Here is a 12,688-nt window from a genome sequence, read left to right on the forward strand (position 1 = left end):
TTGAATTTGCCGAGGTAAGAATACGGCGTGCGATATCTCTGGCGTCCGACATCGTAACTCTTCGGCGATTGTTGCATTGGACAGCTTGGAGTTTCCGCTACCACGTAGACCCTTCGATTGTGGAATTTGCTCAAGAAACGATGGAGTTACGAAGATTTTACCGCCTGCAGACTTTCGATCTTATTAGATCGAAACTCGTACAGTCCGTCCACAAAGGGTTAAGTGCTGATGTGAAGGCCTTTTTGGCAGGACTGTGCGCACCGGGGGTCGTTCCATTAGGAGAGGTTTGTGCTTCCGTGCACTTCAGTTATCACTTCCTGTCATATCGATGGGGTTTCTGTGGGTAGCAATAGTTTCTCTGCATGGCTGTACCCTGGGACCGTGACATTGGAGCAAAATACTGCACGGCCCTGTATGATAGCAAGTCATATAGAACCCTGCTTTGAATGCCAGCCTTATTTTCAAGATGAACCTTTTGCACATCAGCCTGGTTTTCGTGTTGGCCTACACAGTGCCTGGTTTGAGTCTTGTCAGATGACCAATGTACACTGCATGCAGACATGACGTTGGTGAACACATGATCCATGCTCATGTAGCTGTTTGCTTCCTTTTTCATATTTTGTACTATACCTATAATCACATTGTCACAACTGCCTGATGAATGCCCATAATTGGACGAAGCGAAAGGAGATGCAAATAGAGAGGTTCTGCAAAACGAAAATGTGTACGAACTTTCGCTCTACGTCACGAAGTGAGAAACTTCGCACGAACTTTCGCAACTTTGGACGCGAAACTTGCAGGGAACGCGAAATGAACTTTCGTAGGAAGTTTCGTGAGATTGGGTCATGTCGTACGTGCACTTGGCGCGTGCAAACTACGAAAATGTGCAGAACACAAAGTTCGTGCGAAAATTCGTACACACTTTCGCAAGGCCTGTCGCGAAACTTCGTTCGAACTTTCGTTGTGCAGAACCTCTCTAATGCAAGATTTGTAGTGGTGTGTGTGCGGGGGGGGGGGGGGGGGTCTGTGTGGATACTTGACTGACTGATGGGGGGGGGTCTGGGGGCGCAGCCCCCAGAACGATGCATTTTAACTAGAACGTTGGCCGGCTGGCATAAAATCCTGGCTAGACCTCTGCAAGCCTGATTTGAACAGAAGCCCAACACTCACTCGAATCGGCTTCTACGAGAAAAACTTCTCGCACATACAGTACATGTATAAGGTTAGGTTAGTAGTCTCATTTTCTGCTTTGTGTTATTATCGTCGTTGCGGTTTGGGTGCTTTTCTCCTGCAGAATCTGAAGAAGGAGGCGTTTGAGTACAATGACGCAAAGAGCCTAGCTCATGTACTGGTGGCGTTACGATTAGCTAAGGCCAAGACACATCACTTCGGTGCTGGTGATACTGTGCCGTATGTGATCTGCGAGGTGAGAAGAGTGTTGCTGCCACTGCTACTGCCAGCAGTGCTTGCTGAGCGTGTCTAGTGTGTTGCTGAGCGTGTCTAGTGTGTTGCTGTGTTGCTGTGTCGTTGTTATACTACTCTTTCCCTTTGTGTGTGAAATAATCTACCTGGCTTACACATCCCTGTGGTGTTGGTTGCACTCACTCCATCTGCATGCTCACCCGAGCTGAGTGGGGCCTTCTATCAATACCCTGATCCATGTTCTTGTAGTGTGTGGCATCTATCATACCTATACGCAGGCAGTGACAGCTGCCCTGCTTTGACGTGATGTTTGCCGTGCTGTGTGCTGTGTCTATCAGGATGGCTCATCTAACTCGGCAATGCAGCGTGCGTATCACCCGGATGAACTGCGCAAGAACAGCGATCTGACAATTGGTAGGTCATTGTCTTTGTTCTGAGGCTGATTGAATTTCCGGGTTCCCAGCTTCCATCAAGAAGATGATGCTTTCCCTCCTCCTGGTGACCCACAATACAAGCACGCATTTGTGTATTGTTATCATCTCCCAATTCAAGATTATGACGTGTGTTATCACTGTGTGCATGTGTGTGTAGACTACAAGTACTATTTGAAGGATCAAGTTCACCCCGTCGTCAGTCGTCTCTGCGAGCCCGTCGACTCCCTGGATGCTGCTATGGTGGCTGAGTATCTGGGTAAGGCTGTCTGTGTACAGAACTGTGATTATGCATGCAAAATACCAAGAGCAGATAAACAAGAGTGTGCAAGTCCGGATCTCTTCTGCACAATCTGCAGATACCCCCGCCCGCGGCGGATTTTTTTGTTGACGTCACCTTTTTTCAGAAAAAAAGTGCATTTTGTCACAGCAGTGTGAGAGCACGTGCTGGGCACCAACCTTGTAATGTAAAGCCCGGCCAAGTGCACGAGGCACAACTTTCCAAAAGACTTGCAGCACGTGCGTCGTAGAAAAGATTACATCAACAAAAAATTCTGCTGCGGGCCAACCCATCCCAGAGTTGCACACTCTTGTTTATCTACTCTTGATAATACGTATGTATGTGTCAGGCGCGTACGCAGGGTCACCTCTAGGGGGGTTTCCAACCGAATCGCAAACAATTGCTCGTTCTTACCCTTTCTAAAGAGCCCTACGAATTTTTCAGAATTATGCATTTTTTCGTGTTCTTTGGATCATAACTTCAGTTCTACTCACTCAATCTTCATTATCTTGGGCTTCCTGGAAGTGGAAAGGTACCAGGGAGAGAATGAGGTCGACCATGATACTCCAGGACACAGTACAGTCATGTACATATCCAGCGCTATGGCTATTTATAGCGGTAGAGTGCAAGCGACGGTGCGAAAAAATGCCCCAAACTTTGGGGCATTTTTTCGCACCGTCGCTGCACTCTACCGCTATAGCGCTGGATATGTACATGACTGTACTGTGTCCTGGCCAAAAGCCCCAACGCGTCCTGCTCCAGCGATTTCGTTTTTCTTGATCGCAGAGTTTCGATTTTTTTGGCTGTGTTCTCTTGAAAATATCACAAGTGAAGCCCCTGCAAAATTGAGCAAGTCAGCGCAACGAAAAGTCCCAAATTCTGGATACTCCAGTCGGACTGCGCACTTTTCAAAATGGAAAATCGCGGCTCAACTTACTTACGAATGATTTATCTCAAGAGACATTGCTCGCAGCGCGTCGAAAATTGTTTCAACGGACAGCGAGAGTTTTCTATTCGACCTGGATATTTGGATCGTTGGATTTGAGCGAGATTTGACTGAGTTGCGATCTGTTGAAGCTTTGCATTCTTGCCAGATCGATCGTGGGCCCTACCAAAAATGCCCCAAAACGTTGCTCGTTTGGAACATTTGGGGGGTTTCCGGGCAACGGGAAACCCCCCCCTGCGTACGCGCCTGTGTGTGTATGTGTGGGGGACGGTTTGACAGCATTACACTACGGTACACATATTTCTGCCGTATTTGTGAGGTCACGGGCGGTGTGATGGTAGCTGCTGAACCCTTCAACCCCAGTTGAGACTTGTACTGAGGCTCTTTCCGATCCTCTCCTGCTTTTCTTTTGAGACCCACATGAGTGATTTCTCTGCATTGCATTCACTGTTAGGATGAAATCAAATAACTGTTGATACCTGTGTGATCAGCTGTGCCAAAGTCGTGATCTGGGTAGTTCTTGGACATAGCACCATGGCTATACTGCCTACAATACTGTTGGGCACCGAAGAACGAACAGGGCTAGGATTTCACCAAGCACTGCATACCAATGCATACACGGTGACTCAACTGTGCATAGACTTTAGTACATGACAATACGAACGGTCTAGGCTATGAGGCTGACCCCCCCCCACCCCAGTTTTCCGGTGACTAACAGTACTGTATCCATGTATTTGTTCATTGCTTGCTTGTGCATCACTAGGCCTGGACAGGAGTGCATATCGCAAGGCTGCAGCTGCTGTCGAGGAGGACGAGAATGACCTTGCCCTGGGCTTCACGACAGATTCTGAAATCCTCTTCAAGGTCAGTGGGGCACCGGGGGGAATTATTCACGAAAATGAACACAGTAGGACCTCGTGCTGTAGAGATGAGCTAGCACAGCTTGGGGAGATTGCAGAGGCATGCCATAGAAGAGCTCTATTCTCTAGGAACACCGTCTTCATGTACTAGGTGTCTATGATGATTATGCGATACGCTGTTCATCATGCACTACCTGCCATTGGGGAAACTGTTCTTGTTTTCAAGGATTTTTTTTCATTGTGACTGCAGGATGCACAACAGCTGGAAGTGCCGTGCCCGTCATGTTCAGTGCCGTGCAAAGTGGAGGGTCTCCTGCAGGTACGGACTGTCTATTTCACTGCTTGTATCAGACTGTCATTGCACTTGACTGACTTCGTGTGTTTTCCATTCATCTGCCTGTTTATCTCATTCATGAAAAAATACTAGTATATCTTTTTTCGACTTGGTCTCCTCCGTAAAGACTTAGTGATACATGTGCTTCCCTCTCTCCCTCTCTCTCTCTCTCTCTCTCTCTCTCTCTCTCTCTCTCTCTCTCTCTCTCTCTCTCTCTCTCTCTCTTTATCTCTCTTTATCTCTCTTTATCTCTCTTTATCTCTATCTCTCTTGTGGAGAGCAAATGGGCCAAAAATGCCTTGTTCTTGTACATCATTCTTCTTTCATCCAGAGATGATACTTTACTCTTTTGTGCTGGATTCCTGTACTCCCGTTGTCTTACTAGTTGGGATGTGTGTAATGCTCTCTTGGTTTTCTTGTTGTGTTTGTATGCAGTCTGATTTGGCAAAGATGGCCATTCCCAAGTGTGCTCAGTGTAGTGAGAACCTGAAATTGCCGTACCTCGGCAATCGCCTTCTCACCGAAATGCAGTCGTTCATCCAGACGTACTATGAGGTACGTCGTAGCGTGGCATATGATGTTTTGACGGGCTTGCGTCTGCGAACACACGTTGTCATCGCCACTGGTTGTGCGCTGTGCGTGGACACAGGATGTAGTTGTGTTTGTTTGTTTGTGGTGATTTCTTTGTGGCTGTGCATGTGCATGTATAGTGATTAGTAAGAACACTACATGCATGCTTGTCATGCTGCTACCCTACCAGGCCATATTGGTCAAGTGAAGTGCTGTGCCGGATGTGGCTCAAGCCTCCTCTTTAAAAAAAATTCTGGATCTTCTTAGCGGATATATTTTCCTGTTTGACTGCCAGTACACCTGTCGTTCCGGTCCCATTCATCAGTGTGAGGTTTCTTTATTGTTTGCTGGGCTGTGTGTACTTGTACGATATACGTCATGCATCGTTTGTTTCTGTGTGTGTCGCTGCTGCTGCCGCCTCTGCTGCGGCTGCTTCTATTGTTGTGTTTGTGTGGTCAGGGCTGGCTGATGTGTGCTGATGCTGCTTGTTCACATCGCACTCGCTCCGTTCCGCTGACTGTGATGCAAGGACATCCGGCGTGTCCGCTCTGCAGGAAAGCCAATCTCAAGCCAGAGGTGCGTTGTTTGTTTTAATGTGCAATGTAGTGGTAGCCCTCCTGACATTTCAGTTCCGTGTACCGTATTTCCCCGTTTATAAGTTGCACTCGATTGTAAGTCGCACCCCCCCCCCCCCCATTTTCAGGTTTGAGCAATATATCGATTTGATATAATTGACTTCAGTAGTAAGTCACGCTCGATTGTAAGTCGCACCCCCTTTTTTACCCTTGAGTTTTAGTGTAAAAAGGTGCGACTTATAATCGGGGAAATACGGTATCTATAGGAAATAGTGCTCTCTTGATAGGATGTCTTCACCCTCGATCTTTTTCTTTGGCTTACTGCCAGTGCCACCACCATCATCATCATCATGATAATGTTAGTGTGAATGTCTGTGTCTGTGCAAGAAGAGGTTTTGGCTAGAGGTGAAAGTTGGCACTGAGATCCCGAGTTCGAGTATTCTGATTTTCTCCGATTGAATATTCGAATATTCGAGTATTTTCATCTCCTAAAAATTGCACACCAAGTGCCTTAAAATCACATGATACAACCCTGATTGAAACGGGTAGCAGTCATTTTTCTCGGGCATATTGGTTGGTGGGTCATTTGGGCTCTCTCTACTCGTGAACAAATGTTCACCACACAGTCTGCACATCAATATCTGCCCACTGCTGCTCTGAACACTGCAGATTTCAGTGGTAAATACATGTACAATGTATGAACGAGTACTCTGATTTATTCCGAGTACGATTATTTAAAAAAAACGAGCAAGTACTCCAGTATTTGGTATAATTGTTTCACCCCTAGTTTTGGCAAATCTTGGCTATCCTTGGTGCAAGAAGATTCTCTTGTGCATGTGGGCGATCGTTCCTGTAGAGTAGAGATAACAGGAACAGGAATGCATATGCCAATATCATTATATGTGTTGTGCTGTATTGTTGCTCCTGTTTAGTACACCGACACAATGCTCTACAACCAACTGCTATACTACAGCCGCCTGTTTGACGTTGACTGGTTCCGCAAGTCCAAGAAGAAGGGACAAGGTTAGCACTGGCACCCCCTGTTGTTTTCTCGGGAGCATTGAACAAGGCACTCTCCAGAGCAGTCCTTGCTGGAGATGTGCCGTTCTCGTGCACAATACAGTTCAACCTGTGGTTAGCAGCCACTGGGTTAAGACCATGGAAAGAGACCACCTGTGGTATGAAAGTGAGGGGAACTCCGGCCATGTTTCTACTGTGCTGCTCGATGAAATCCCCCGATTGGTTGGATCGAGTGTTTGCGCCCTGCGCCAGTTCACATCCCAGCTTTCAGAGGTCTAGGGCTGCACAACACCCCGCATGGCATTCACTCGCTTGATCCGATTTCCTTGAGCGGTATTGTACGTACACTCTGACCAGTAAACACAGACCACCTGTCCTAGGAGACCAGTCATTTCAGAGTGCAGGTCATGTTCAGGGCTCACCAAGACCATTCAACATTCAAAAAGTGTGGACCACCATTTTGAAAAAAAATGCCGACGGCCGTGGAGGCCAGAGTGTGTGCAGTCTACTGTGTTGCCACACCTGCCGACATGTCAGTAGCCTGCCGATTTTGGAGGCATGTCACAACCTGCCGACATGTCAGTAGCCTGCCGATTTTGGAGGCATGTCACAACCTGCCGACATGTCAGTAGCCTGCCGATTTTGGAGGCATGTCACAACCTGCCGACATGTCAGTAGCCTGCCGATTTTGGAGGCATGTCACAACCTGCCGACATGTCAGTAGCCTGCCGATTTTGGAGGCATGTCACAACCTGCCGACATGTCAGTAGCCTGCCGATTTTGGAGGCATGTCACAACCTGCCGACATGTCAGTAGCCTGCCGATTTTGGAGGCATGTCACAACCTGCCGACATGTCAGTAGCCTGCCGATTTTGGAGGCATGTCACAACCTGCCGACATGTCAGTAGCCTGCCGATTTTGGAGGCATGTCACAACCTGCCGACATGTCAGTAGCCTGCCGATTTTGGAGGCATGTCACAACCTGCCGACATGTCAGTAGCCTGCCGATTTTGGAGGCATGTCACAACCTGCCGACATGTCAGTAGCCTGCCGATTTTGGAGGCATGTCACAACCTGCCGACATGTCAGTAGCCTGCCGATTTTGGAGGCATGTCACAACCTGCCGACATGTCAGTAGCCTGCCGATTTTGGAGGCATGTCACAACCTGCCGACATGTCAGTAGCCTGCCGATTTTGGAGGCATGTCACAACCTGCCGACATGTCAGTAGCCTGCCGATTTTGGAGGCATGTCACAACCTGCCGACATGTCAGTAGCCTGCCGATTTTGGAGGCATGTCACAACCTGCCGACATGTCAGTAGCCTGCCGATTTTGGAGGCATGTCACAACCTGCCGACATGTCAGTAGCCTGCCGATTTTGGAGGCATGTCACAACCTGCCGACATGTCAGTAGCCTGCCGATTTTGGAGGCATGTCACAACCTGCCGACATGTCAGTAGCCTGCCGATTTTGGAGGCATGTCACAACCTGCCGACATGTCAGTAGCCTGCCGATTTTGGAGGCATGTCACAACCTGCCGACATGTCAGTAGCCTGCCGATTTTGGAGGCATGTCACAACCTGCCGACATGTCAGTAGCCTGCCGATTTTGGAGGCATGTCACAACCTGCCGACATGTCAGTAGCCTGCCGATTTTGGAGGCATGTCACAACCTGCCGACATGTCAGTAGCCTGCCGATTTTGGAGGCATGTCACAACCTGCCGACATGTCAGTAGCCTGCCGATTTTGGAGGCATGTCACAACCTGCCGACATGTCAGTAGCCTGCCGATTTTGGAGGCATGTCACAACCTGCCGACATGTCAGTAGCCTGCCGATTTTGGAGGCATGTCACAACCTGCCGACATGTCAGTAGCCTGCCGATTTTGGAGGCATGTCACAACCTGCCGACATGTCAGTAGCCTGCCGATTTTGGAGGCATGTCACAACCTGCCGACATGTCAGTAGCCTGCCGATTTTGGAGGCATGTCACAACCTGCCGACATGTCAGTAGCCTGCCGATTTTGGAGGCATGTCACAACCTGCCGACATGTCAGTAGCCTGCCGATTTTGGAGGCATGTCACAACCTGCCGACATGTCAGTAGCCTGCCGATTTTGGAGGCATGTCACAACCTGCCGACATGTCAGTAGCCTGCCGATTTTGGAGGCATGTCACAACCTGCCGACATGTCAGTAGCCTGCCGATTTTGGAGGCATGTCACAACCTGCCGACATGTCAGTAGCCTGCCGATTTTGGAGGCATGTCACAACCTGCCGACATGTCAGTAGCCTGCCGATTTTGGAGGCATGTCACAACCTGCCGACATGTCAGTAGCCTGCCGATTTTGGAGGCATGTCACAACCTGCCGACATGTCAGTAGCCTGCCGATTTTGGAGGCATGTCACAACCTGCCGACATGTCAGTAGCCTGCCGATTTTGGAGGCATGTCACAACCTGCCGACATGTCAGTAGCCTGCCGATTTTGGAGGCATGTCACAACCTGCCGACATGTCAGTAGCCTGCCGATTTTGGAGGCATGTCACAACCTGCCGACATGTCAGTAGCCTGCCGATTTTGGAGGCATGTCACAACCTGCCGACATGTCAGTAGCCTGCCGATTTTGGAGGCATGTCACAACCTGCCGACATGTCAGTAGCCTGCCGATTTTGGAGGCATGTCACAACCTGCCGACATGTCAGTAGCCTGCCGATTTTGGAGGCATGTCACAACCTGCCGACATGTCAGTAGCCTGCCGATTTTGGAGGCATGTCACAACCTGCCGACATGTCAGTAGCCTGCCGATTTTGGAGGCATGTCACAACCTGCCGACATGTCAGTAGCCTGCCGATTTTGGAGGCATGTCACAACCTGCCGACATGTCAGTAGCCTGCCGATTTTGGAGGCATGTCACAACCTGCCGACATGTCAGTAGCCTGCCGATTTTGGAGGCATGTCACAACCTGCCGACATGTCAGTAGCCTGCCGATTTTGGAGGCATGTCACAACCTGCCGACATGTCAGTAGCCTGCCGATTTTGGAGGCATGTCACAACCTGCCGACATGTCAGTAGCCTGCCGATTTTGGAGGCATGTCACAACCTGCCGACATGTCAGTAGCCTGCCGATTTTGGAGGCATGTCACAACCTGCCGACATGTCAGTAGCCTGCCGATTTTGGAGGCATGTCACAACCTGCCGACATGTCAGTAGCCTGCCGATTTTGGAGGCATGTCACAACCTGCCGACATGTCAGTAGCCTGCCGATTTTGGAGGCATGTCACAACCTGCCGACATGTCAGTAGCCTGCCGATTTTGGAGGCATGTCACAACCTGCCGACATGTCAGTAGCCTGCCGATTTTGGAGGCATGTCACAACCTGCCGACATGTCAGTAGCCTGCCGATTTTGGAGGCATGTCACAACCTGCCGACATGTCAGTAGCCTGCCGATTTTGGAGGCATGTCACAACCTGCCGACATGTCAGTAGCCTGCCGATTTTGGAGGCATGTCACAACCTGCCGACATGTCAGTAGCCTGCCGATTTTGGAGGCATGTCACAACCTGCCGACATGTCAGTAGCCTGCCGATTTTGGAGGCATGTCACAACCTGCCGACATGTCAGTAGCCTGCCGATTTTGGAGGCATGTCACAACCTGCCGACATGTCAGTAGCCTGCCGATTTTGGAGGCATGTCACAACCTGCCGACATGTCAGTAGCCTGCCGATTTTGGAGGCATGTCACAACCTGCCGACATGTCAGTAGCCTGCCGATTTTGGAGGCATGTCACAACCTGCCGACATGTCAGTAGCCTGCCGATTTTGGAGGCATGTCACAACCTGCCGACATGTCAGTAGCCTGCCGATTTTGGAGGCATGTCACAACCTGCCGACATGTCAGTAGCCTGCCGATTTTGGAGGCATGTCACAACCTGCCGACATGTCAGTAGCCTGCCGATTTTGGAGGCATGTCACAACCTGCCGACATGTCAGTAGCCTGCCGATTTTGGAGGCATGTCACAACCTGCCGACATGTCAGTAGCCTGCCGATTTTGGAGGCATGTCACAACCTGCCGACATGTCAGTAGCCTGCCGATTTTGGAGGCATGTCACAACCTGCCGACATGTCAGTAGCCTGCCGATTTTGGAGGCATGTCACAACCTGCCGACATGTCAGTAGCCTGCCGATTTTGGAGGCATGTCACAACCTGCCGACATGTCAGTAGCCTGCCGATTTTGGAGGCATGTCACAACCTGCCGACATGTCAGTAGCCTGCCGATTTTGGAGGCATGTCACAACCTGCCGACAATTGACCTTCTCCTGCTGACAGCAGCCATGAAAATGCCCAATGTTGGCCTTCTGCTTGGTTTAAAAGTCAGGATCCAGATTTTGTGCTACAGTGGTCGCTATGAGTGTTTCCATAGCTCCCTCCTCAGGTGCTAAGTGAAATCATCCTCTGTCTCGGGGGGGGGGGGGGGGGGGGGGGAATCGGAAAGTCAGTCCGAGTCGCACTCAGAACTGTGAAATTTGTCGCATGGGTGCGTGTGTATACTGGGGCTATTATGAATGGGGGACCTGGGACAAAGCCCCGGATGGTGCATTTTTCATCCTACTGATATTTGGCTAAAGTGATGTGGCAACACTGAGTCTATGTACACGCCCGAGTTCATGCTGATCGATGTACAGTGAAGGGCCAGTGCCGAAGTGAATCCTGTTGTTTGATGCTGGGAAAGACCCGCGGAGAAGACATCCTTTCTCCAAGACATCTTGGTCATTTTTCTCAATCCGCCAGTGCGTGTCGACCAAGATATGTCCGTGAGGTACTGGTGAACTGGAGTCCTGGCATCTACAAGAATTTTCCGTGTCTAGCTAACCAGTGCTGTCAGCTTGAATAAAGCAAGGTCTGCTGCCGCTGCTGAGCGATGCACACTGCCCTGTGCTGATGATAGAAGTTACCCCCTATCTACCATTTCTCCTTCACACCTGTTCTAACCGGTAAAGGGTTAATAATGATAGTTATTCTTTATTGGGATGATCTGATCGGGATGATGAGTTAATTAATGGCAGATACTTGAACCACTAATCACTATGGATGGCAATAAGAAATTTATATCTGGCACATAATGTGCCACAGGCTTATACTGATATGGAGGAATGATTTGGCGTGTTTGTATCGTGCTACAGTCTGACATTTATCCTGCAATGATACCTTTTGATCGCTGGCACGATAAGGTTCTTTATGAATTGAATTTTTTATTAGGTGTGAATTGCTTGTACACTGTGTTTTTCTCCTGTCCTGGTTGTATAGGTGAGGTTCTAGACGTCCCCTTCCAAGGCATGTGTGAGTCGCTTCACCGTGTCGCGGCGCGTTTCCTCGAACAGAGCGGCTACTCGGTCGTGGACCTTGGGCAGCTGTTTGCTCCGCTCCGCTTGTAAGTCGGGCGTCGATCGATCAGAACACGCTCTCCCTCCTTGCCGAATACGACTCCGATCTGTGTCCTCTTCCTCTCACTGTCTTTCTGCTCTTTCCTCCTTTTCCCATCGTTAGTGTATTTCCTGTTTTGGAATTTGTTGTCAGGGCTGGTTCCTACCCACACAACTGTATCTTGATGTTGAACTTCTTCTCATTTTTTATTGTTTTTGTTTTCACTGTGCGGGCTGGATTGTTGCTGTATTTCTTGCTGTGCTTGCCTACGTAGTTCTTTCTGCCTTGCTCATATTATTATTATTGTTATTATTGATGAAAATACTCCTGTGTTTCCATGCTAGATTGTGCCGTGGCACGCTGTAAACGACTAATACGTCCACAGTGCCATGTCCGGGTTAGAGAACAGTGTACATAATTCTAAGTTTACTTTCCTATTCGATCTACCTAATGCCAAACCGGAACATTATCTGACAGATTGCTAATTAGCGCCCGTGGTGTGTCCCTCCTTTCAAGTGGATAGTCACAGCCTTTTGCCTCTGTTGTTTGTGAAGTGGATAATCACGCGTGTTTCTCTGGACTTCACGTTCCATCTCGCTGGCCGTGTTTTTCAAGGTGTTTGCGACCGGAAGCACACTAGCTCTTTTCATTTTGCGGTCTGCACATTTGCAATGCATTGAGACTTGAATCCGACAACCCCTGCCGTGTGGTACGCATTTCCGAAGAGAGTGTTGCGCTGCACTGGACTGGGCTGTCGTGTGCTGCAAGGTGTGATGCGCTGTGGCTTGAAGCGCAACCTCGTTGCTGCATGTCCTGGCGGATTCAACACC

The 12,688-nt window shown here is 49.4% G+C and overlaps 1 protein-coding gene across 2 annotated transcripts in view; it reads left to right on the forward strand.

The window, feature by feature from the left end:
- The window catches only part of LOC135809962 (DNA polymerase alpha catalytic subunit-like), a 54,208-nt gene extending 41,604 nt beyond the window's left edge, over nucleotides 1–12,604 (forward strand). For both annotated transcript variants that reach the window (XM_065323412.1, XM_065323413.1), the window contains 9 exons: nucleotides 1,295–1,426; nucleotides 1,761–1,836; nucleotides 2,014–2,112; nucleotides 3,843–3,943; nucleotides 4,190–4,258; nucleotides 4,709–4,828; nucleotides 5,303–5,419; nucleotides 6,351–6,441; nucleotides 11,742–12,604. In XM_065323412.1, the coding sequence (XP_065179484.1) occupies nucleotides 1,295–1,426; nucleotides 1,761–1,836; nucleotides 2,014–2,112; nucleotides 3,843–3,943; nucleotides 4,190–4,258; nucleotides 4,709–4,828; nucleotides 5,303–5,419; nucleotides 6,351–6,441; nucleotides 11,742–11,869 (933 nt within the window). In that variant the 3' untranslated portion in view covers nucleotides 11,870–12,604. The remainder of the gene's footprint in view (nucleotides 1–1,294; nucleotides 1,427–1,760; nucleotides 1,837–2,013; nucleotides 2,113–3,842; nucleotides 3,944–4,189; nucleotides 4,259–4,708; nucleotides 4,829–5,302; nucleotides 5,420–6,350; nucleotides 6,442–11,741) is intronic.
- Nucleotides 12,605–12,688: the final 84 nt, after the last annotated feature.

Source organism: Sycon ciliatum, chromosome 2 (assembly GCF_964019385.1).
Source record: "Sycon ciliatum chromosome 2, ocSycCili1.1, whole genome shotgun sequence".
Taxonomy (NCBI): Eukaryota; Metazoa; Porifera; class Calcarea; order Leucosolenida; family Sycettidae; genus Sycon; species Sycon ciliatum.